This window comes from Cavia porcellus, unplaced genomic scaffold, assembly GCF_034190915.1.
Source record: "Cavia porcellus strain 051 isolate PalLab524CR breed Dunkin Hartley unplaced genomic scaffold, mCavPor4.1 scaffold_5, whole genome shotgun sequence".
In the NCBI taxonomy this organism is placed as follows: Eukaryota; Metazoa; Chordata; class Mammalia; order Rodentia; family Caviidae; genus Cavia; species Cavia porcellus.
This window is the reverse complement of record NW_026947488.1, coordinates 53,274,679-53,300,978: the sequence shown is the minus strand read 5'-3', so window position 1 is coordinate 53,300,978 and position 26,300 is coordinate 53,274,679. Positions and strand designations below refer to the sequence as shown.

General features: G+C 40.3%; 1 protein-coding gene across 2 annotated transcripts in view; it reads right to left on the bottom strand.

Moving 5' to 3' along the window:
* Positions 1-1,146: 1,146 nt before the first annotated feature.
* Positions 1,147-26,300, bottom strand: part of Rbm5 (RNA binding motif protein 5) — a 36,565-nt gene continuing 11,411 nt past the window's right edge. Inside the window, exons 6-25 of one of the 2 annotated variants that reach the window (XM_013159822.3) lie at positions 26,029-26,102; positions 23,568-23,651; positions 21,498-21,558; positions 20,521-20,586; positions 19,681-19,841; positions 18,269-18,366; positions 17,256-17,343; positions 16,995-17,072; positions 16,840-16,912; positions 14,948-15,027; positions 14,475-14,559; positions 14,191-14,282; positions 5,313-5,474; positions 4,784-4,933; positions 4,630-4,701; positions 3,785-3,964; positions 3,439-3,513; positions 2,578-2,675; positions 2,369-2,498; positions 1,147-1,752 (exon numbers count right to left, since the gene is read on the bottom strand). In XM_013159822.3, coding sequence (XP_013015276.1) covers positions 1,627-1,752; positions 2,369-2,498; positions 2,578-2,675; positions 3,439-3,513; positions 3,785-3,964; positions 4,630-4,701; positions 4,784-4,933; positions 5,313-5,474; positions 14,191-14,282; positions 14,475-14,559; positions 14,948-15,027; positions 16,840-16,912; positions 16,995-17,072; positions 17,256-17,343; positions 18,269-18,366; positions 19,681-19,841; positions 20,521-20,586; positions 21,498-21,558; positions 23,568-23,651; positions 26,029-26,102 — 2,033 coding nt within the window. In that variant the 3' untranslated portion in view covers positions 1,147-1,626. The remainder of the gene's footprint in view (positions 1,753-2,368; positions 2,499-2,577; positions 2,676-3,438; positions 3,514-3,784; positions 3,965-4,629; positions 4,702-4,783; positions 4,934-5,312; positions 5,475-14,190; positions 14,283-14,474; positions 14,560-14,947; positions 15,028-16,839; positions 16,913-16,994; positions 17,073-17,255; positions 17,344-18,268; positions 18,367-19,680; positions 19,842-20,520; positions 20,587-21,497; positions 21,559-23,567; positions 23,652-26,028; positions 26,103-26,300) is intronic. The other variant, XM_013159823.3, reaches the window with a different exon arrangement.

The following is a 26,300-nucleotide window of genomic DNA, read 5'->3' as shown; positions in this document are numbered from 1 at the left end:
GAGACTAAAGTCTGGTACAGTCTGCATGGGAGCAGGCTGACAGAGCTCAGAAAAAGGCACCAAACAGCCAAGGTAGGGTTCAAGTGCCCTTGCTAGTTTAAGGGTCAACTCAAGGACAGGGATGGCTGCTCTGGGGAAGAGATGGCCACCAAGCCTTTGATACACTGGAGCATGTAAGACCTTCCCAGATCCCATCACACCTCTCCTCACCCGAAGAGATACCCCCACTGCCCCACAGATGTTCACTGTCACTGCTGTTCAGGTGCCAGAAGGCCTGGCACCTCCCAGAGGCATTTATGGGGGGGGGGCTGATTTACTCTGTGGCTATCAACCCTGGTAGATAGTTGTGTAGACACACTGCCGCTTGATTCAGGAATTCGAGCCTCATTGTGAGGTCCCTAAGCCTTACTCTACTCTGTGGTTTGGGGTTTCTGCACTTGTCTCCACCTATCCCTAGCCAAGCTATGAGTGGACTCAAGCTCACTGAGGTACTACCTGGAAGGTGGTGAGGACCTGTGCCTTGGAAGCTCCTCCTGAATATGTTCTATTCCGTGTCAGGGCCAGATCTGCCTGAAAACATGACTACCCATGAAACCTACTCTCTGTTCTAGGTCTAAGAAAAGACCTTTCTTTCATGATATACCATATCCATGGAGTCCCAGCATTGTTTGGCCAGATTGGTAGTGTCAAGTACCTATCATGTCACCTGGTCCCCAGAGCAACCTCTGGGACTTAGGCACTTACTGCACTTGTCAAACACTGTCCAGGTACACACCATGTAGAATGGGAAACTGCAATGTTCTAGAATTGGGAGCAGGGGCTGGGGATTTTGCTCAGCACTATAAGCACCTGCCTGGCAAGTGCAAGGTCATGAGTTTAGTCCCTGGTAGCAAAGGGGAAGAGGGTGCAGCAGCTTCAATGTAAAAATTTGAACCTGAGACCAGATCAGGTGTGATGTTACATGCTTGTAATCCTGGTACTAGAGATGATGAGGAAAGGCCAGCCTGAGCTACATGGTATGACCTGTCTCAAACACAAAAATTGCACAGTGAATGTTGGGAGTGAGGAAATAAGCATAAAAACCCAACAGACTAATGGCTTGGACATGTTTTACCTACTCACCCAAGAATGAAGACACAGGACAACCACTTTTCAAGGTATTTCTTTTGTAAAGGAACCAGATTTGGCAACTAGACTGAAAATCTTCCAAAATTCTGTACAAATGTGTAATATACAAATATACACAAGGCTTTGCCAAGGAAAGACATCACGATGACAAATGACAGAGGTGGCTTTTTGGTGTCACTTACCACCTAGGACACCTCAAATCCCCAGGAAAGAGGGGCCACAACATAGACTACACATGTAAAATGTACTACATTACACTATGTACACTGACATATAAAAAGTCCACCATCCCTCTGGTCTGTTCACAAGTCCTCAGGCAGGAAGGGTGGAAGGCTGTTCACCAGACAGCCCACATAAAGGGACTCGTATGGTGGAGAAAAGAACCCTGCAAAAATAGAGTGGTTCACCCTAGAAACTAGCACAAGGCATGCCAGACGGTGTTAAGAGCGCATCTAGGACATGGCCCACTCCTTGTGCTCTTGGTCATCTCTCTCAGCCTCACTCCATCTCAGTAAACCGAGCAAACATGGCTTTCCGAACAGCGTCTTTGTAGGAATCAGCACCTGACAACCCATATGCACTGCCTTTGGCTCCTAGGCCAGCTCCTTTTAGCCGGACTTGAGCCTAGAAAAAAGAAGAAAGACTGTCAGCAATTTGGCAGGTAGGATGTGGCCTGCTTCCACCTCTCATCCAGCCTACTTCACGCTAATCAGGACCATTCACAGGAAGCAGAAAGGTTCATATGAAAACAAGTTTTCATGGCCAGGGGTTTAGTTCAGTGGTGTAAGCGCCTGCCTGGCAAGTGCAAGGTTGTGAGTTTGATCCCCAGCACCAAAAAAAAAAAAAAAAAAAAAAAAAGAAAACAAGTCGTCTATGCTGGAGACCTGGAGTAGGTTTAAGGGCTGGAGAAATAAAATGGGATAAAACAGGCAGCCAGGTGAACCCACATCCTCCACTCCTCAATGTCTGCTCAGCAAGTAGCCAGGCCTAGTAAGGGCCCCAAAATATTTCACAGAATCCTGGGAGAGACCTAGTAATTAATTACAGGTACAAAGCAAGACATCAGCAGGACTCACACACACGAGATAAAACAGTAAGAATCAGATTTCAGCCATGCTGACAGGACAGAGTGGGCTAATTCAACCTGGGTTAACCAACTTAAGGGTTTCTTCTCATGGATCAAAATTCCACTAAATTTTAATCTTTAAACCCAGGCATGATGCCTAGCCCTGCTGCTTACCTCAATGGGAGCTGTGATGCCTTGACACTTTCTTCCCAAGCCTGAGCCTTCCCGCCAGCCCATGGCCTGCAGCATCTTGTTGCCAATGTTACTGTGGTCAATGCCATCTTTGGTGGGCTGCTCGTAATTCCTGCCAGTGGCAAACACACAGTTACTTAAAACAGTCAGAGCCCCAACTAATGAACTGGAAAATGGTGCACATCACATACACAGTGCCAGCATCGAACTGTTTCTTGCGCTTGGGCTCTGGAGGCTCTGGAATGCCATACTTCTCTCGTCTTTCTGCAGCTCTATCTCGGTATTTCATCTATGTAGGAGAACAAAAACATTGCTAGAAACATTCATACTTCCATCTATATAGTTTAATGCACCTCAACTTCAAGACTTTCACTCTATTTTTAATCAGAGCCTGGTTTTTAATGTGATAGTATATTTTTATAATGGGAATTGAACCCAGGGTTCTTATCCTAAGTTATATCCCTAGCCCTTTTTTAAGACAGGGTCTCATTAAATTCCTAAATTGCCCAGGACAGACTTGAATTTGCATCCCTCTGCCTCAGCCTCTCACACTGTTAGGATTAGGTGTGTGCCACCACACCTGGAGCACTTGGAAATCTTAAGGGTATGTTTATAGTCTTGTATAGCTTCATGAAGGGACAGCAAGGGACTCACGAAACACATAAAACCTGGGTGCACCTACATAAAATACCAGAGTGAATACTTTTAACCTGTCCCAGTGATCTGGAACTAAAGACTACACATAAAAGCTAAAGCCACACAGTACCTGCCTGGCAAGCATGAGGTTATGAGTTTGCTCCCTGGTACCAAAACAAAAACAAAAGCGAAAAGCTAAAGCCAAGCTTAGCATAGTGTTGTGTGCCTATCCTACAGCCCCAGCCACTCAGGTGGTTTACGCAGGATTGCTTGAACCTAGGAATTCAGGACCAGCCAACGTACTACAATAAGACCCTGTCTCAGAACAAGCAAAAACAAATCAAAATGAGACAAAAATCACTAAAGGTAGATAATCTTAAAATAGTCTTTCTAGTGGTGCTTTGTTTCTGATTCACCTCTCTCTCCCTCAGCTCCAGCGCTTCCAGCTCCTGCTCGCTCAGCCTGGATCGTCGGTAGATGTCCATGTTTTGCTATATAAGAGATTGTTTTACGATTAGAGTTCAGACCACCCTAATGTGAACTGTTATAACATTATCACTATTAAATTTTAATAACCAAAGCCCAATTCAATATACATAGCATCAAAACCAGAGCCTGGGGTGTGTGGAGACATAATTCTCTCTCTTCTATACTCTGGTACATTTCTATGAGGCAACCACCAACAACAGGTACTTTCACCATGGTCAGAACATGCTATTCATCTTACTGCCTTTCTTCCCCCAGCTCAGGGAAGCAAGCAACCTTGTGTAAGTCCGAGAGCTGCTGATGCCTGATTAGGGCATCTCTGTTTGGGAACTGGCGACGGCAGAGCAGGCAGGCCATCTTCTTCCAGTCAGCAAGCTTCTCTTCTTCACTCTCAAGTCTCTCTACCAGTTCTTCCTCATTGTCACTGTCACCACTATATGCAGCAACCAGACCTCTCTGAGAACAAAAAGAGGATGGGTTAATCTACAATGTGGGAGAATCCTGATTACTCAGTGTCTTTTTTTTTTTTTTTTTTTTTTTGGTACCAGGGATCGAACTCACGACCACCGGCTTGCAAGGCAGGTGCTTATGCCACTGAGCTAAATCCCCAGCCCCATCTTTTTTTTTTTTTTTTTGGTCTTTTTCGTTTTTATTGGTACCAGGGATCAAATTCACGACTGCTTGCTTGCAAGGCAGGCGCTTATGCTGCTGAGCTAAATCCCCAGTCCTGTCATTTTTTTTTTTAATAGTCACATTTAAAAATCTAGCTACAACAACAAATCAGAGTAATGGCGCAAAGAGGACTAGTACTTATTGGGCAGAGTGAGTTTTTTCTTGTGTTAATTTTCTCTTTCTAGACCATTAAAATTTCTATTTACAGTTGCAACAAAACTCAATTAACTGAGATTAAGAATTCAGGCTTCATTCACTGCGCCATCAGTTTCCCTCAGGTGCAGCAAATCCCTGATAAAGATTCTATGTGCAGAAGCTGCTCCAAATCCCTAATGACAGAGGCCATATCCAGTTTTAAGGAGAAATCACATTAGCCAAAAAGTGGGCAAGATTCTCAGTGAAACATAAACCACAGACACAATCTTTAAAACACATTGGTTCTTCCTTACTTTGAGGGGATTTTCCTCATCCCCATTTCGCACCAATTCTGGGATGAGCTGCTGTCTTTCTGCTATGGCTCCCTAGAAAGCAAACAAGCCATCAATAAGCCTCAGGTTTTACATAGGCTTCCATTATGAAGTGTGTCCTCTTACTGTTTGTTACCTTTTTCTCAAAAAGAGCAAAACCAGCATCTGCTGCAGCAGATTCTCTCCTTTCCTCTTCCCTCAAGGAATTGACAGGTTGAAAGCTGTTTTTAAAATTTTCTTTCTGCTTGTTTAAACTCTTAGCCCAGCGTTCCATGTCCTTGGCGATCTAATACCAAACAACAAACACCACCCCAAAACATTTAGTTTCCTGTCCCATAGGAGTGAGCCATTAAGGATCTTTTATCTCAGTCATGTAACCTACAACAAAACCCCCTTTTCCTCTTCTACCTACAATATTCCCATAGATGCTACTGCACACAACCTATAAATATTTCTTAAAGCTCATATTCTTCAAGCACCTCCACCTCCATGAAACTCAGAGTCTTGAACATGCTAGACAAGCTGCAACCCCAGCTAAACCCTCAGCCCAGTTTCTAAGTCTAAATAAAGCTAACACAAATGCAACAACCAAAAAATGAAGAATTAAGTCATTCAATATACCAAGAAGAAAACTATAGGTTCCCTGCCTGGCTTATACTCTTTACCTGCTGAGCTGTTTTGCTCTTGGGTTTCTCCTTCTTCTCTTTCCCCTCTTTTGCAGGAGGCAAGCCTGTCTGCTGGTGCGAGCTGGACTCTGCAGCTGGTACATAGGTCTCCTTCTCTCCATCCCAATAAAGATACTGTTGTGTTAAGGAATTGTAGTAGTACTAGAAGAAAATATAATTAATGCAGATTTTCTCCTTTGTGTATTGTTTTCCCAGTTCTGGGACTTGAACCCATGGCCCTTCACATTGAACTACATTCTCATGACCCCTTTTTACAAGTTTTTCTTCCTTGGGTACCAGGAATCAAACTCAGGACCATGCACTTGCTAGGTGGGTACTGTGCTACTGAGCTATATTCCCAGGTCCCTTTTTAAATTTTCAAAGTTTCAGACACTAAATACCCACTGTCAATAGTCGCCTTTTAGGCATGTTCCAGGGTATAAACTGGAGAGGAGCAATACATCTCCACAAACCCTAGGCTCTGATTTTAATGCTACTTGTGATGCCCAGCAAACTTTTTATGGTGGTGCTGAGGACTAAATCCCAGGACCTTGAACATGCTAGGGAAAACTTTTACCACTGAGTAGTCCCTTAAGCAAACTTAAAAAAGCTTAAGTCAGGCCAGTTGTGGTGGCACACTTCTGTAATCCCAGCACTCGGGAAGCTGAGGCAGGAGTCTGCCTCAAAAAAAGACAAAACAAAACAAACAAACCCAACAAACAAGCAAACATGAAACCGCCTTGGTGGTCCATGCCCATAATCCCAGCATTTTTGAGGCTGAGGCTGGAGGATCACCATGAGTTTGAGGCCAGCCTAAACTGCATAAGGAGACGATGTCTCAAAAAAGAAAACAAAACAACAAATAGCCTATGTTACTTATTTATTTTACCTAGGTCAAATTTAAATTTTTTTTTTTTTTTGGTATGAGGAATTGAACTCAGGACCTTGTGCTTCCAGGCAGGTGCTTACACTGCTGAGCTATATCCCTAGCTCAAATATTTCTTTTCTTTTTGGTTTTAGGGATCGAAGTCACAACCTCATTCTTTTTTTTTTTTTTTTGTCTTTTTCGTTTTTTTATCGGTACCAGGGATCAAACTCACGACTGCCTGCTTGCAAGGCAGGTGCTTATGCCGCTGAGCTAAATCCCCAGCCCCCTACCTCATTCTTGTCAGGTAGGTGGTTATACTACTGAGCTATATCCCCAGTCCATATGCCAAATTTTAAAAAGCAGATTAAAGTTATTTTGGTTCTTTTTCAAGAATCTCATTAATTTAATTCCTAGGCCTATCTAGAGGGCATCCAAAAAATACAAGGGTCGTTTCTTTTCACAAGCATTTTATACAAACCAAGTGGCAAGAGTAGGATGATGTATACATACATCCTCTGTGACAACCAGTTAACAGTTCACCACTGAGTTCACTAATATGGAAGGACCCCCAAGCAATCAAAGGACTACAAATAAATATTAGGAAAGGACCCTGGAAGGAAGAATTACTAAAGGAAGCCAAGCCCAACAGAAATTACAACAGAGGACAGGTGACACCTCCCCTCCTCTCCTGATTATTCCTGTTACTCTGCCTGGCTCAATAGGGACCTGGGATGACTTATCTGTAATTTTCTTCTAGATAAGGAAGGTGGTGTAAGACATAGAAATCACAAGACTACACAAACAAGAAGTGGAAGAACTGCAGAAGCTGGGCCTGCTCAAACAGGTCACACATAGCTTCACAGTTTCCTGTCTCAAGAACCACAAGTTCCTGTTATATTCTATATATGTAGTTCCTGGTCATAAACAGTTATTTATAGAGTGTTAAAGCTGTTTCCTCTTTAAAAAGTTATACACACCACTAAAAATGAAACATCACTCCACAGATTTGGTAAATTCCACCCTCAAGAATACATGGATAGTTAACAAGAAGATGGTGGAGCAATAAGCAGCAAACAGCCTCTTTGAAAATCACCACCCAGATGCTGCAATATAGCAGCATGAGGAAGGCAAGAAGGAAGTGGGCTCTCAGACCCAGGAAAAATCTGAAGTGTGAATTGAAGCCCACAGAGAGAGTAAAAAGAAAAACTTCAACAAAGAAGGAGGTAGTAACTGGTGGTTACTGCACAAGAGGAACTGTTGGAATCTGGGGACAGATGGTCACAGTGACAGTGGCAGCTGGTGATCCCAGAGGCCTTTGCAGAGACTCAACAGTGGAGGGAAGCAGCAGACAAGGAAGATTGCATTGGCTGGCGCTGAGTGCAGAAGACTCAGTCCTCTCATTTGAGAGAATGATTGGTTTAGAGCCATTATGGAGTTGAGCAGGATAAGCCCGTGACAAAAAACTACTGCCGGCTTCCTCCAGCAGTTCCTAGCTGGGCGCAGACCCATCAAATTTACTTGGACTGAGGCAAGCCCAGTGAGACTGGTGGCAGGGCAGGCCTGCTAAGGCTATCTAGAACTCTGCCATAGAGCAATGGCTGGCTTGCTGGGATAGAGTGGCACAATTCAGGACTCTCTCCACAGGCTGTCTACTAGTTAACCCAGAGAGAATCCTGGAAGTGGACTATTTGGGATTTTTTCTTTTCTTGTTTGGTTTTGTTTTATTCAGTTTGTTTATTATTTTTTTTTAATGAATGTGAGAGTGGTTCCTAACCTCTTTGTGGGTGTGGTTCTGTTCTACCTTTTATCTCTTCCATTTAACTATCTTTTCCTTCAGTCTTCTGCATCAATTTCCCTAAGTTGGTGGGATCGATCTTTGTCCTCCAACCTTACTTACAATCTTTTTCACTTCTCTACTTTCTCCTTAATCCATTTAAAATTTTAACCCTAAGGCCGGGGATTTAGCTCAGCGGCATAAGCGCCTGCCTGGCAAGCCAAGGTTGTGAGGTACTACAGAAAGCCAGGTGTGGTGGCTCACACCTGTAATCCCAACACTCGGTAGGCTGAGGTGGGAGGATCCTTGCAAGTTCGAGACCAGCCAGGGCTACAAAGTGAGCTCAAGGCCAGCCTGAACTGCTTAGCGAGACCCCGTCTCAAAAAAGACAAAAAAATTATAAAATAAAATGTTAACCCTGAGGGCAAAACTGACACATTATAGACTTACATATTGCATATAATTATCTGATTTTGTTTTATATTTTGTTATACAACCACAAATCTAGTTCACATAGTTAAAAGTTGGCAAATTAAGGGTTAGCTCAGTTTGTTGTCGTATAGGCTATGTTTGATGCTACAGCTATGTTTGAAGCTATGGTACATGGTACCACTACAGCCAAAACAAACGTAATTGTTCTAAACAGCTATTGGCTCTGATAATTCATGACTGATATTAACAAAATACTGTGGCACAGTGCTAAAGAACCAGGGACTACGCTAAATGAGCAACAATTTATCATCTCCAACAAACTGAAGAGGTAAGATCTCCCAATAGATTCAAAACCCAAAAACAGCTATACCTGGAAGACACTTCAGAGAAATACTCAACACCTAAGTGTCCTAAATACCAGCAATAAAGCAACCCGCCATAGGCAACTTACAAGCATCACCCCAGGAAATAAATTAGGAAAACAAATGAAATGACACTTAAGATGCAACCCCAGAAATCCAATTCTCCAAGGCAAACCCAGGGGGCAATGAGGTGGGACAATCTGAAAGTCCCCTACCAGGTCTCTCCAAAGTGGTAACAACAAAGCTTCTGAACGAGGCTCTGGAAAAAATGAAATCAGAAGTAATTTCTCAGGTAACTACAGAGATTACCAAAATACACACCATGCTTAGTGATGTTAGAGCAGACACAGGCTAAAAAAATAGACGAACTTAAGCAAATTATGGAAGCGCAGCATGGGAAAGAAATGGAATCCGTAAATCAGATTCAAGTAGATATTCAGAATAAAAATTCTACTGAAGGTCTTCAAAGCAGATTAGGCCATCAAGGAAGGACAGGATCAGATATTGATGACAGGCTTGCAATTAGTGACCAGGAAAAGAAAATATTTCTCAAAAGTAGCATGGCACCAAAAGAAATCAATCTAGGAGCTGCTAGATGAGACAAATAATAACAAAACTCACTGGAGTCAATGAACAAGCAAGCGATACCACAAATAATATTAAAAACATGTTCACAGACATCATGACAAAAAACTTTCCTGGTAGAGAAAACAATTTGACATACAAGTAAGTGAGACATACAGAACTCTAAATAGCAATGATCAAAAAACCAAAGCAAACCAACCAAAACAAAACAAACAAACAAAAAAACTACAGCCAGGCATATCAGTCAAGATTCCAGAAACTCAACACAAGAATAGAATCTTAAAAGCTGTTAGGAAGGGGTCTGGGGATTTAGCTCAGCGGCAAAAGCGCCTGCCTTGCAAGCAGGCAGTCGTGAGTTTGATCCCCAGTACCGATAAAAAGGAAAACGACAAAAAAAAAAAAAAAAAAAAAAAAAGCTGTTAGGAAAAAGAAATAAACCAGCTATAAAGGAAAGCCCATCAGAATCACAGCTGACTTCTCAGCAAATCTTCAAGCCAAGGATAGCTTGGAATAAAGTACTCCAAGTTCTAAAGGAAAACAACTTTCAACCCAAACTGATGTATCCCACAAAACTATTTTTCAAAATTGATGGAGATATAAGATACTTTCATGACAAACAACATCTGAGGAAATTTTGACCACCAAACCAGCACTCCTAAATGTTCTGAAGGGCATTCTAGAAAGAGATAATAAAGGACTACAGCTCCATGAACCCCAACAGAAGGAATCCACCAGGAAAGGCAAACAAATGGAGGGAGAAAAACAAGGGAGGGGAAGAAAACAAGAAAATAACATGCAAGCATAGGTCAATACATATCAGTCTTTTTTTTTTTTTTTTTTGTCTTTTTCCTTTTTATCGGTACCAGGGATCGAACTCACGACTGCCTGCTTGCAAGGCAGGTGCTTACGCCACTGAGCTAAACCCCCAGCCCCATATCAGTCTTTTTTAAACTTTAAAAAAAAATTTTTTAAATACGTATCAGTTTTAAACATCAATATTAATGGTCTCAATTCACCAGTCAAAAGACACAGACTAGAAGAATGGAACAAGATACAAGATCCAACAAATACGCTGCATACAAGAAACACACTTAATTTAAAAAGAAATTCATAGACTGAAAGTCAAAGGATGGAAAACAATACTTCATGAAATAGGAATCCAGAAAAAATCAGGGGTAGCTACTCTATTTGTAGACAAAGTGAACTTTAAGCCAAGACTGATTAAGGGAGATAAAGAAGGTCACTACATCCTCATGAAGGGAAGAAGAAGAAATAACAATTATAAGTATATACGCAACAAGTACCAGTGCACCCAGCTATATAAAATAATTACTAATGGACATGAAAAATCAAATAAGCACTAATACAATTTTATGGGGAGACCTCAATACTCCACTATCACAAAAAGACAGAACTAGACAAAAAAAATTAATAATGAAATACTAAAACTAAATCAAACTTTTGAGCAAATGAACTTAGTAGATATCTATAGAGTTACACCCCATATCATCAGAATACACATTCTTCTCAGCTGCACATGGGACATTCTACAAAATAGAACACATATTGGCTCATAGAACATCTTAAGTAAATGTAAAGGAACTGAAATTATCCTATGCATACTATCAGACCACAGGGCAAAGAAATTGGAAATCCATACTAAAGGAAACCATAAGAGCTTCATAAACACATGGATTTTAAGTAGCATCCTACTGAACAACTAATGGGTCACAGATGAAATTAACGAAGAAATCAGTTTTTACACTTGAATGATAACAATACAACATAGCAGAACTTGTGGGACACAATGAAAGCAGTCTTAAGAGGAAAATTTATAGCATTAAATACCCATATCAGGAAAACAGAGCAAGTGCATACAAACAACTTAATGATGAACCTTGAATTTTTATAAAAAGAGTAGGCTAAACCAAAAGCTCAAATGAGGGTTCAGAGCAGAAATTAACACACTGGAGACTACACAAATAATCAATCCAAGAGTTCATTTTTTGAAAGATTAAATAAAATGAACAAACTCTTAGCCAAACTTATAAAAAAAAAAAAGGCAAGACTTCAAGCAATTAGGAATAAAAGGGGCAAAATCACAACAGACCCTGCAGAAATCATCTATACCTACTTTGAAAATTTGTATTCTAATAAGATGGAAAATACAGAAGAAATGGATAGATTCCTAGATACACAAGAATTACCAAAGCTGAATCAAGAAGATATAAAAATCCTAACTAACTCAATATCAATAAATGAAATCAAAGATGTAATTAAAAACCTATCTCCCCCAAAAAAACCTATTAACAAACAGCATCTCATCCGACTGAAAAGCTTTTGGACAGCAAGAGAAACCACCAACATAGCGAAGAGACAACCCATAATGTGGGAGAAAATGTTTGCTAGTTGTTCCTCAGATAAAGAATTACTATGGAGAACATATAAAGAACTTAAAAAAAAAATCAGTCCTCCTAGATTTAAAGACTCAATTCAAAAATGGGCATCTGAGATGAACACATACTTCACAGATGAAGAAATACAAACATACAAACAGCAAATGAACACATGAAAAAATATTCAACAGCACTGGTCATTTGAGAGATACAAATTAAAACAACATGAAGATTTCCACCTTAGTATAGAAAGAATGGTTACCATCAAGAAATCAACCAATAACAAATGTTGGAGGGGCTGTGGGGAAAAAAGGAACCCTTCTCCACTGCTGGTGGGAATGCAGACTGGTACAACCACTGTGGAAATCAGTATGGTGATTTCTCAAAAAACTAGGATTGGGGGTCCCATTCAAGCCAACCATTCCCCTTCTGGGTATCTTTCCAAAAGAATTAAAAACATCACATCACAGTGATATATGTGCACTCATGTTTATAGCAGCACAGTTGTTTTTTTTTTAATCAATACCGGGGATCGAACTCACGACTGCCTTTTTGCAAGGCAGGCGCTTATGCCGTGCAACATAGTTTTTAATAGTCAGATTTTTGGAAACAACCTAAATGATTGAGGGATAGACTAAAAAAAAAAAAAAAAAAGATGTATTTTTATACAATGGAGTACTACTCAACCATAAAGAATGATAAACTAGACACTTGTAAACAAATGGATGTACCTTGAGAAATACTCATTAGTGAAATATGACACATATGTGCAAATATGGTATTAGTGTGACAAGCTGAAAGTAAAACCAGGTATACATGTATGTATATGTATATAAAAAATAGTTAAGATAGTTATACTACTAATTTCTCCAAGCTTGCAGAAAAGAAAGATTTGTACTGGTACTGTTCAGACAATTGAAGGCAGATGTCTTGTGCTCGGGGTGAATGATCTGGGGATGACAATGCTCAGTGTATGTCTGTTACTCCAACTGATGTGCTTTGAAATTTTGTTGTATTTTTTTTCTTCCTCTTCTTTTTTTTTCTATTTATCTTTGAATATAATAGACTAAAAAAAATACACGGGTAAGTTAAGTGAAAGATGCTGGATTAACAGGTCACATACTGATTTAATTTACCAAAAATATCCAGAAATGGAGAAATCCAGAGACAAAAAGCAAGTTAATGGCTACTCAGGGAAAGTTGGAGTAGTAGTTGGAAGGGATATGGGGGTGTTCTTGGTGTAATGAAAATGTTCTAGTTTTTAGTATAATTGAATTAGCTAGGGATGATGCTTACATAACACTATGAATATACTAAGAATCACTACATTAAACACTATAAATGGTAAAATGTTGCATTTTACCTTGAGAAAAAAACACATTTTAAAACTTCTAGTTAGAGCTTTATACAAATCTTGGCAATACTGCCTCTGATAAAGGATGCCAGAGCAATGGGTACTGAAACATGAAAGTACTGACTAGGAAGAGGTCTGAACAGCCTTTCAGGCATGCTAGAAATGTTCCGAGTGATGGTATATATATGAATATGCATGCATCGAAGCACTCAAAGAACTGTATACTTTATTCTTGTGCATTTTTCTATATGTACATTACACCTCAGAACTTGAGATAACTTCCTTCTGTATTGGCCAGGTTGGCGTTAAATTCATGACCATTCTGCTTCAGCCTCCCCAGTAGGTGATATTGCAGATGTGCACCACCATGACCACTACCTCATAATATTTAACTTTAAAGGTAAAACTCAAAGGCAGGGGCCAGGGATATAGTTTAGCAGCATGGCGCCTGCCTGACAAGCACAAGGTCCTGAGTTAGATTCCCAGTACAAAAAAATCCCCAAAAAAACCAAAACCAAAAAACTCAAAGGCAGATGGGTGTGGTGGCACACATCTGTAGTCTCTGCACTTGGGAGGCTGAGACAGAAGGATTACCATGAGTTCAAGCTCAGACTGGGCTAGACAGTGAGTTAAGGCCAGCCTCAACTACATAGTAAGACTGTCTCAAAAGGGGGAAAAAAAAAAAACCAAACCAAACCAAACCAAACCAAACCAACTACAATAAAAAAACTCTCAAAGACAAGAATGGGACCTTATAATTCCAGCACTCTGGGCAACTTAGTGAGACACTGTCTTAAAACATAAATAGGGCTGGGATGTAGTTCAGTATGAAGGCCATGGGTTTAAGCTCAAGCAGTATGTTACTAACAAAAAAACAAAACAAAGCAAACACCTAAACATTACATCTTGGCGGCTAAAACTCATCTAGGAGATAGGAACACAGCTCAGTGGCAGAGTCTGATCCCCAGCACCACTAAACTCAAATAATAAAACTTACTGAGTCACATATTCCTTTTGCAGGGAATTATTTTATCTCATGTTTCCTAAATATACTAAGCAAAACTAAGAACCTTCTAGTCAAACTGAAGAGGAAAATATCACTCTTACTTGTGAGTTGGGGTCATAATAGAGCCCTGTTGTTGGATCATAATAATATCCTGAAGATTCATCATACTGGTAAGTGGATGTGTCTGGTACAGCTGCAAAAACAAAATCCAACAATCATTCCAGGTAAGAAAATCCCTTTATTTTTAATTCCAAGCCAACGAGACATAGCAGGTCTTAATGTTTTTCTGTCCCTCTGTCATCCATAAAGGGAGAAGAACTTTCATTAAACAAAGACAGAAACTAGGACCTTCTAACTGTCAACAGATCCAAAAAGTTTAGCTTACCATATTTGGTACCAGGAACTACACCAGTAGGGGAAGCAGCGGGGGCCTGTGTACTTGTGCTAGTGCTAGGCTGTGCTTCCTCAGTCTGGAAAGAATAGCAGCTTCAATATAATTTCAACTGTAAAGCCTTTTAAGAAAACTGAACCACTGCAATCATCCAGAAGGAAAAGATCCCCTAACACACACCCACAGCAAGGATCCAAAGCAACCCTTCATCAAAACACATGATGACAACTTTCTAAAGGTCAAGCTGAAGCATGCACAAAGTTTAAATATATCCTGTTTGTAATTTTACATTGGACATATAAGCAACTGACACAGAGTAAAATTTCATTATCTAATACTATGAAATAAAGAGAAAAATAGGTTGGAAAATATCCTATTCAACTCTAGTTCATGCGGTAGGAAAGGACAATATTTGTATAGCAACATAAAATCTCCCCAACAATCACAAATAAAGATGACAAAATTACCGGAGAGCCAGGTGGATTGGAGGTCTGATTATACAGCTGAGGACTCTGGGACACTACAGCTGCAGAGGTGGTGGTCACTGCTGAGCAGATAATAAACATGGGTTAGAGGCACTGAACTCCAAGCCAAGTGTAAGGCCCAATTTAATCTTTTTTGGGGGGCAATTCTTGGATGTGCCACCAATACTTGGATTTGAACCTTGGATCTTCCTACTGCTACACAAGCAATCTACCACTGAGCTACATCCTCATGGTTTTTTTTGTATTTTTACCGGTACCAGGGATCGAACTCATGACTACCTGCTTGCAAGGCAGGCGCTTAAGCCGTTGAGCTAAATCCCCAGCCCCCATCCTCATGTTTTTAAGAAAATTTCGAGACAGGGTCTTGTTCAATTGCCAAGACAGCTTTAAATTTCTTTTTTTTTTTTTTTTTTTTTGTCTTTTTCATTTTTACCGGTACCAGGGATCGGACTCACGACTGCCTGCTTGCAAGGCAGGTGCTTATGCCGCTGAGCTAAATCCCCAGCCCCAACAGCTTTAAATTTCAATCCTCCTGCCTCAGCCTCCAGAGTAACTGGGAATTATAGTGTGTGCCAAAAATACTGGGCTTTATCTTTTGCCAAAAGCTTGTGGGAAAAAACAAAACAAAACAAAACAAAACTGGGCTTTCTTTTTCTTTTCTTTTTTTTATCAGTACCGAGGATTGAACGCACGACTGCACACTTGCAAGGCAGGCGCTTATGCTGCTGAGCTAAATCCCCAGCCTCCTTATTTTCTTATAATTCAACTAGAATGTGATACACCAAGTTAAGAATTCTGCATGATGGCTAAGAATACAAAAATTCATTATCTGCTCTAGGTTAAGAAAAGGTTTGATTATGTCTTATTAATTCTAGCACAAAAACTAAAGCAAAGTTTTATTATAGTTAAGTCCAACACAGTGAAACTTGGACACCTCTGATACAAATATACGATGCATATTGATTTATACTTCCTAGCAGTCTCTTCTGTATCGCCACTGATTTTCTTCTGGCTTCTGGGCATCCTGGACTCTGACTGACACCTGTACTATCCTGGTGTACAGTAAGATAGTAGCACAACTGTGACAATGTCCAGCAGACACTTGAGCTACTTCTGCAATTTGTTTGCATCAAATGTTTATAATGTAAGGTCCATTAGTACCTGTGAAAGTTCACAACTTGATCACTGATAAGTCAGACTTGCTGTCTTTGTTTTTGTGTCTTTAGGCTGGTTTCGAACTTGCAATGATCCTCCTGCCTCAGCCTCCTGAGTGCTGGAATTACAGGCGTGAGTCACCACACCTGGCTCTTTGTGTCTTTATTGAGGCAGGGTCTCACTATGCAGTTCAGGGTGGCCTTAAGCTCACTTTGTAGCCCAGCATGGTGTCAAACTTGCAACTATACTCCTGCCTCAGCCTCCCAAGTGCTGGGATTATAGGCATGTGTTAGCACGCCCTGCTGACTTACTGTATTATTACAGCCTGATTGATGTTTATCATCTTTCTAAAGCCATATTTTTTGCTCTCTAAATTTATGTGGGCACTACTAATCCTAATTACCAGGCAGGTAAAGACAACTGAATTTCAAAAGTAAAACACATTACAAGATGATCTATGGTTCCTGATGTACACAATCCCTCCCAGAGCCTTGGGCAGACAACTTTCACTGTGTCCCCTACACTCTTACAGGTATACAGACACAGTCTTGGTTCTAGTCAAGACATCTAGACATATTCCTCAAACACAGTTGCTTAAAAAGTAAAAAGGAGGGCCAGGGATTCAGCTCAGTGGCATAAGTGCCTGTCTGGCAAGCACGAGGTTGTGAGTTCGATCCCCTGTTCCGAAAAAAAGTAAAAAGGAGATGGAAGTTTACTACCTGATACAGACGATACATCAGACTCCAATCCGCCAGTTTGTTGCTGATAAAACTGTTGGTAATCCTGTGAGTACTGAAAGAAAATTCACCATTTAACTATTATTCTCACATACACTTTGCAATCTGGAAGTTGAATGCCAGTCAAACAGACCTACCTGTGCATACTGGGCATACCCATCTTGGCCTGGCTGCAAATAACTGTAATCAACACTGCCTCCTTCACCACTTTGAGACTACAAAATATCAAAAAAAAAAAAGGAAGGAAAGACAAACTTAGTAGATATCATGGAAAGAGACTATGAAGTAGTCCCTGAAAATGTACTTGCAGATTTCCATTCCAAGTACCAAAGAGGAGTTCATTTCTGTGAATTTGGATACAACCATACCATGCTGAGCAAAAAGAACATGCCTCTTACCTGGGTAGATGACCACTGAGCAGCAGCAATGGCTGTACTAGCAACAGAGAAGGCGCTGACCCGGTTACCATCTGGGAGGACCAAGTCTCTGAAATCAAAGATCCATCATGTGAGTATATACCAGCCAATATGCCTCCCAGTAATCCCCCATACTGCCAAGGGAGCAGTGATTTATGCTAGCTTTGTCAAGAGATCTCAAATGCCAGCAAGGCCAAATTTTTTTTTTTTTTTTTAAATTGGTACCAGGGATCCAACTCACAACTGCCTACTTGCAAGACGCCTGTGGCTGCTTATGGCTGGGGATTTAGCTCAGCGGCATAAATGCCTGCCTTGCAAGCAGGCAGTTGTGAGTTCCATCCCCGGTACCGGTAAAAAGGAAGAAGACAAAAAAAAAAAAAAAAAAAAAAAAGACAGGCGCTTATGCCGCTGAGCTAAATACCCTGCCCCAAGGCCAAAATTCTGACCTTGCACTTGCCAGGCAGGTGTTTATGCCGGTGAGCTAAATCTCCAGCCCCTCCCCCCTTTTAAGGCCAAATTTCATAGGGGGAGGTATATTCATAGGCAAGTGTCCCTTTAGTACCACTGCTCTATTTTGTAACTGCCACATACCAAGGCACTTGTTGGATGACCAATGTATATATTATTAGAAAAAGGAAATTTAGAATTAGACCAAAGCACTATAGATAAGAAGTTATTATCATGCTGTTCTGCAAGAAAAAGATTATTCCCGGACAGGTCTGCCCTACACAGCTGCTGTTCTCATAGAACATGTTCTCAACCCGCCTGCCACACTTCCCTTTATCCCGCCCTGATAAAAATTTCTGGCAACTGTTATAAATGGGTTATAGAAGAAGGGAAAGAATACATTTTAAGAGAAGACAATTAACTTCTTGCCCTTGAACTAGGGAGGAGGATATCTCCCTGTTAAGAGCAGGGGCTGAAGAACAGTTGTCAAAGCACTGCCAGATAAATGTGCAGATGCAGCAGTTTGAGATGATAATGAAGTCACTCACTTTCTGGCACTTTTTGCAAAATCAACCCCAATAGTTTTTCCATCAATCTTCAAAGGAGGATGGAGACTCTGTAATATCTGAAGTAGCTGAGAAGCATCCTGAAAGACAATATGAAAAAAACCTCAAATTTATCAGATAATATAAAAATTCTCCTTACCCATTCAAGAAATACTCATTCAAGAATTTTTTCTTGGGGGCTGGGGTTTTAGCTCAGTTTTTTCTTTTGGTACCAGGGATTGAACTTACAATCTTGCCTGGCAAGCACTTATGCCACTGAGCTACATCCCAAGCCTTTAGCTTTTTTTTCCATAGTAGTACTTTCTTTTTTTATTATTATTATTTTTTTTTGTCTTTTTCATTTTTATCGGTACCAAGGATCGAACTCACGACTGCCTGCTTGCAAGGCAGGTGCTTATGCCGCTGAGCTAAATCCCCAGCCCCTATAGTAGTCCTTTCTTATTGTATTTGTATATAAGAAACTTTGACAAAAGAAATACTTCCAGGATGCAAAGGAATCCACTATTATTAAAAAAAAAAAAAGAAGTCAGGAATGCTTGTAAGGAGGATCATAAGTGCAAGCACAACCAAGGCAACTTAGTGATTTAGTGAAACCATCTCAAAAGTTCAAAGAAAAGTGTAAAAAGCCTGGAGATGTAGTTCAATGCAGAGCCCCATACTCACCCCCAAAATAAAATAAAATAAAACCCCCAAACGCCTAACAATATAAAACAAAGCATGAACACTGCGGTTCAAACTCCAGTTCTGCCAGTTGCCTAGTACTGCATTACTCTTAGTACTCATCAAAAAAGTTAGTTTCAGGGGCTGGGGATTTAGCTCAGCGGCATAAGTGCCTGCCTTGCAAGCAGGCAGTCGTGAGTTCGATCCCCAGTACCAGTAAAAACGAAAAAGACAAAAAAAAAGTTAGTTTCATAAGCTGGATAGTGAGCACACCTGTTGTCTCAACACTTGAGATGCTGAGGCAGGGGCAAGAGGAGCTGTAGGCCAGCCTGGGAAAAATGGAAAGTTCAAGGGCAGCCTGGACTACATAGCAAAACCATGTCTTGACATCACCCTCAACCAAAAGAGTCAATCCTGTAATTTAGTACACAATATGTCATTATGAACCTTGGGCTCCAGAAGCCTCATACCAAAATACCAAAATAGGATGAACCACATTTTCCCCTTAAAATTGTTTATTTTTTGGGCTGGGGATTTAGCTCAGTGGCTCAGGCACTTGCTTTGCAAGCACGCAATTCAATCCCAGTACTGTAAAAGAACAAGTTTATTTTTTAATCTTTTGTACTAGTGATTAAACCTGGGGCCTCACACATGTAAGCATGCTTTCTTTCACTGAGCTCAACACCCAGCACCATGCTGTTTCTTTAAAATGAAAGATTCAATGAGAACCTCACCATTGCAGAAGACAGTTGCACAAATGCGAAGCCTCTGTTCTGCTGGGTCTGCTTGTCTTTTATGAGACGAATATTATTGACAGCTAAGGACGCATAGGGAGACAGTGCTGTCATTATGGAATCTACCACAGTATGTGGAGCTATGTTCCGAAGAATGATTGCTGTGGAGGGGAGACACAAATAACACAAATGTGCATTCCCACCAATGTTTTTCAAGATAGGCTTAAAAACAAACAAACAAAAAATCAATTTTCAGAAGTTCCTAATGTATATTTTACCCTGACATGGAGAAAAACAATTTCTACACAGTTATTAGAGAGTAACAATAGTATGAACATTGCATACTGATATCTTCAAATCAGTTACTCTGTACAAGATACTGCATTTAATTATACAAACAATACTAGCACAAATCTTTCTTTTCAATGAACTTAGAGAAATCAGTAATATAACTAAATTCTTAGAACTAATCTTTTTTTTTTTGTCTTTTTGCTTTTTATCGGTACCGGGGATCGAACTCACGACTGCCTGCTTGCAAGGCAGCCGCTTATGCCGCTGAGCTAAATCCCCAGCCCTAGAACTAATCTTTTACAAGACAGCTGGAAGCTGTTGCTACTCAATAAAAATGGGCAAAGTCACCAAAATTTCGAACTAAGGTTAATGTTTAAGACTGAAAGATTAGGGGATGGGGATTTAGCTCAGCGGCATAAGCGCCTGCCTTGCAAGCAGGCAGTCGTGAGTTCGATCCCTAGTACTGATAAAAACGAAAAAGACAAAAAAGACAAAAAAAAAAAAAAAAAAAAAAAAAAAAAAAGACTGAAAGAGTATACTTGAACTTACTATCACAGTAGTAATCTACCGACTGAACTGACTCTGTAGTTCCAGGGGGCACTTCCTGTTCAGAATCTAGAAAGAGGAAGAGACTCATTGAAAATAAGACAGATCAACACACGATATATTTTTAGTAAAGAAACATTAAAACCCCAAAAGTTTATTTTTGTCTTTTTGAGACAGAATCTCGCTATGTAGTTCAGGCTGGTCTTGAGCTCACTTTGTAGCCCAGGCTGGTCTTGAACTTGCAATAATCCTCCTGCCTCAGTATTCCAAGTGCTGAGATTACAGGTGTGAGTCACGACACCCAGCCTCAATTTTATTTGAAACACAACTAGCAGTTGAATTATTACTGTTTTCTTTTTAAAGCACTTGTGGCTATAGTAAAATCCCCACCCCCCTTTTTTGAGACAGGGTCTTACTATGTAGTTCAGGCTGGCCTTGAACTCACTATGTAGCCCAGGCTAACCTCCAATTTACAACAATCCTCCCACCTCAGCCTCTAGAGTATGGGGATTACAGCTATGTGCCGCTACATCTGGCAGAACTCTATCATTTTGACATGTTTAACATAGAATGCAACCACTGGGCCAGGGCAGGACTGGCATTACTCTGAAATAGCAAAAATCAGATGCAGAATGCAAACCAGATAAGCAAATTTAATTGTGGAAAACAAAAAGAATTTTCTGTGTTCATTTTTTCTTCTGACACAACATCTTGCTATGTACCTCAGGCTGGCCCTGGTAATCCATCTGCCTTAGCCTCCTCAGTGCTGGGATCACAGGTGTATGCTACTATACTGGGTTCAATTTTCTGTGATCTTGCAAACACCTAGAGCATCTACCGAGGCTAAGATAAAAGGCTTAAAGAAAATACCCTAGTTAACTGTTTAGCTGTCCTAAAATCTACACTATTTCTCAGTTTACAGGTAATAATTCCATTAGCTAGATTCTACTGCATTTTCCAACAGCTGAATTCATGCTTACCAAACTTGTCTGCTCCACATCGGAAGCATTTCAGTCTTTTTCTGAAATTGTTAAGGCAGCACTGAAAGAAAAAATGTCATTATTTATAATTTTTTTTTTTTTGAGATGAGAGTCTCATTATGCAGTTTAGACTGGTCTCAAACTCAATGCTCAATGATCCTCCTTTTTTTTTTTTTTTTTTTTAAATTTTTTTGTCTTTTTTGTTTTTATTGGTACCAGGGATCGAACTCACGACTGCCCGCTTGCAAGGCAGGCACATATGCCACTGAGCTAAATCTCCAGCCCCAATGATCCTCCTCTTTCAACCTTCCTTGTGCTGGGATTTCAGGCATGTGCCACCACACCGGGATCTGTGATTATTTCTCACATGAGACTAGGCCTTCTAGTAACAATGTGAATTAGAGTAATGAGGCTACAGGAAAGTCCAGTAACTAATATAAAAAAAGTAGAGCCAGGCATGTTAGTGAATGCCTGTGATCCTAGTTCTTGGGGAGGCTGAGAAAAGAGGATCACTGTGAGTTCAAGGCCAGCCTGGGCTACATAGTGAGTTTGAGGCCAGAGAGAACTACATAGGGAGACCTTGTCTCAAAAAACCAAAACTAAACCAAAACCAAAAAATACTTCCCCAAAAGGCACACCAGTGACAGAGCCCAACAGAACTGTCTGTAGTAAAGTTCTCAAGGATTTCTGTTAACACTCTCATGAGAAAATGCCACAGTTGAAAGCTCTAGAAATCAATAAACAATAATTGAAACATGTTTAAAAGCTGTTATTTTGGGCAACTCGCTCGGGACCCCTTCTGTCTCTCTTCAGACAGAAGCTTTTTCTTTCTCTCAATATATTCTGCTCTTAACCTCCGTTGTTCCTAAAATTCACACGAGCTCATACCGGACAAAGCAGGTTGGAAGTTTCATTCCCCTAAATCATTTGGAGGTCTTCCACTGAGATCACTGGATGGAGGTGAGAGGTTTTTTTTTTTTGCGGTACTGGGGATTGAACTCACGACCTTGCGCTTGCCAGGCAGGCACTTATGCCACTGAGCTAAATCCTCGGCCTGAGAGTTTGCTTTTGTTTCATAGACTCTAGACTGGGACTCACTTAGGTAACAATTTTTTTTTTTTTTTTTTTTTTGTCTTTTGGATTTTTATCGGTACCAGGGATCGAACTCACGACCGCACACTCGCAAGACAGGTGCTTATGCCGCTGAGCTAAATCCCCAGCCCCGTGGTAACAAATTTTTATGCTTCAAATTTTGTTTTGTCTTCACCACTTTGTTTATACCTGAACTACTGATCTTACTGGCTAACTATAGTTATATCCCACCTTATGCCCATCTGCCTTGTGAGCTCCCAGTCTTGTACCCATGGTTTTACTCTATAAAAGTCCCTGGAAAAGACACAGTCCTTGGCAACCTGCTCAGGACCCCTTCTGTCTCTTTTCAGACAGAAGCTTTCTTTCTCTCAATAAATACAGTCTGCTCTTAAAAAAAAAAAGTTGTTATTGTTTGGTGCAAATGTGAAACCCAGGAACACACTACCACTGAAGTATATCCCCAGCCCTATTTCTTGAAAAATACTCTCAAATGCCCAAGCTATCCTAGCATTTATGTTCCTTTTGTCTCAGCTAAGATTACGCCTGTGTGCCACCACACTGAGTCCCTATCTTACTGACCTTTGAACTATAGTCAAGTATTATACATTAATGCCTAAAATCTTTTTTTTTTTTTTTTTTTTAATATCGGTACCGGGGATCGAACTCACGACTGGCTGCTTGCAAAGCAGGCGCTTATGCCGCTGAGCTAAATCCCCAGCCCCTAATGCCTAAAATCTTAACTGAAGGCTCTAAGTTTAGAAATCTGGGTCTCCATAAAACAAAATTCTCTTAGGTTCTAACCATTCTATCCTTTTATACCACTACAGGAGGACCTACAGAAAGTTACAAGACACAAAAATTACCTTATCGTAAGAGCTGGTAATCGTGCTCTTACTAATCTACTTTTTCTGGATAGCAAAGAGAAAAGCAGCAAATTCCCAAAGGAGGTTTGCTTATTTTTGAAGGACACATGCTTACCTTATTACAAAGCCAATCTTCAAACTTGGGTCTGGGATTGCTATAATGCATTGCAATATGCTTTCCTTGAATCACCAACTTTTTCTGTAAGAAAAGAAGTAATTAGTTATTCCCATTGTGAGGAACGTGTGTCCATTTTCCCAGGGCAGAGCACACTTCGGAAAAATCAGTGCTCTGGAATTAATGGACAACATACGGGGAGGACCAACCACCGCCACCTATACTCTGCCCATCCAATCCTTCAGATAGGCAGTAAGAGAATGGGATGCGGAGTAAAGGTAAACGGAATCAGGGAGTGCTGAGAAAGCTGCCAAACACTAAACGCTGACATGCACCAGGCCGTGTCTCCAGCAGAGACAGAAGTCCTAATATTGAGCATTGACAGGCTGCCTGTGAGTGACAGTCTACTTCAAAAGCAGAAGACAGACCTCTCCCAGTCTTCAGTCTGCCTCCTGTGTTAGCCCTTAGCATGGTGTCCTTGGGCTTTGCTTCACCTTTCCCAGTCCCTCATCCTTATGCAATGTAAGAGCCTTTATATTTCCCCTTCCCCATAAAACTCCTGCTTCAAGATGCTGCCTTTGGGAGGACAAAGGGAAGGGAATGCATTTTTAAAGGGAATCTGATTATAACACTTTCTCAGTAAGGACTGTTCTGAATGCCACCAACTCTAAAATAGCTAAATGAGATTTCTTTCTGTTAACTGCAACCATGTCTTGTCCTAGGTGTTTTTCACTGGAACTGATGGTATGTGCTTCAAGTGAATAACCAGGAGGCCAATGAAGTTTCTTCAGGGGGGTAGGAAAAGTTCGTAAACTGTACACCACCTCATCTCTCAAGTCAACTAAGTGACTAAAAGGAACTTAATTTTAAAAGGTCAAAACTCCAATCTGAATCAGTCTAGCCAAGAGTATACCTAGCACCTGCCCCCAAAGAGCCTTCATTTAACAGGAGCATTTCTTTCTTTCTTTTTTAGAGGGGATGGAGGTCTGATACTACCAGAACAGATTAAGTAGCAGTAGCAGGTTAGATATTCAGATTTCTAAAAGGAAGTCTAATTCCTCTAAACATATTATCATTGATCAAATTGAGCAATTTGGTTCTCAAAAAAGTCTGGAATACTTAAGCATACTGTGAATTTTGTTTCTGTAATATCTAAAGGCAAGTCTGCATGTCTGGCCAAGAGGGTAAGAGCTGAAGGGCCATCCACTCACTGTGATACACAGAAGCAAATATAAGCTGGGAGGTATATGAACAAATCACCCCACTAGGAGGGATGTGTGTTGGGAGAAGACTTCAAACTACCACTGAGTTCCTAATCCTATTTTATTTCTGGAGTGAATTTGAACTATAATCAAGTATTACGTATTAATATAGCTTTGTATACATTAAAATTGTGGAAACTTTTAAACGTCTTATAGGCTTTCATTTCTTAGGAGTTTTAAACTCCAAAGTTTGTCATTCTGAAACATCTACTGCATCAAAATGATGACATCAAGAAAATGGACTCACATAAAACTTTATGTTCTAGGTTTAGTAGGGTGGTATCTGTGATATGAAATGAATGAAGAGCCACAAAATTAGGTTATAACTTCTGGGTTAAGAAACTGACAGTCTTAAACATCAGTCCTTTGAGATGATATCCCCTTATTAGTGAGTCTTTGTTATAAATGGTGATATTACTAATCAAATAATTCTTATTCATGAGAGACTCAAATCATAAAACACTATAGAAAAAGCCACATGAGTAACAAACTTCCCAAATGCTCTTGAAGGCATTCAGTATTGTGCTTTGAAATCTTGCAAAAATTTTCATTTAAGTGTCAAGCACCAAATATTATCTTGACTAACTGAAGAATACTTCAGTTAATACTACATCAAAGAACCATCAATGATTTGAAAAGACTACATTAGATATTCTCAGGAAGCTTAAGATGTTAATGCCATTCTAAATAAATGAGATAGCAGGACATAGTTCCCAGGGTAATCTCATCAAACTTATTGCTCATAAGTTTCACTAGGTCCTTAAGTAGTTCCTAAAGACCCACCTGAGCAGTTATGCCTCCAGGAGGCCTATGATCTCCAGGCAGAAAAAAGGAATTAATTATAAAACTGCTTGCCACAGAGTTCCACTACATTCTCTTCACTATTGAGTTTGATATACTGAGATTACTCAATGTAATGAATAGGAATATAATCAAGTAGGGCACAAGAGAAGATTAAGATATTTTGATAATTACAGACAGGTATTCAGTAATTAGAGGTCTGTTAAGTAGCCATGTTTAAAGCAGTACTTCATACTATATTTATTTTAGTAATGTCAATTTTAATATATACAAAGCTTTTTTTTTTTTAAATTAAAGTCACTCCTTTGGAACAAACCACTCCTTCAACCTTTTTTTTTTTTTAATTGTACAGACTTGTTCCATTTTCATGAATATCTAGACTTGGTGAGTGAAGCAACCTGATTGGCTTCCATCCAGCTGGTAGCATCTTGCAAGTGATAAAACTCCACGAAGGCGAAACCACGGCTTACACCTAGAGACAGCATTCAGATATAGACGGGATACTCGTGTTAGTCAGTTCCTTTATAACAGGTCAATCTCTCTCCCACTGCTTCAACACTGCGTGACAAAGCCAATTGGGAAGCAGCTTTACAAATGTGACTTGACTTGGGGATCTTCTTGACACTTTGCCATGGCAAGGAACAAGCCGCCTCAACTAAATGCCACTCGA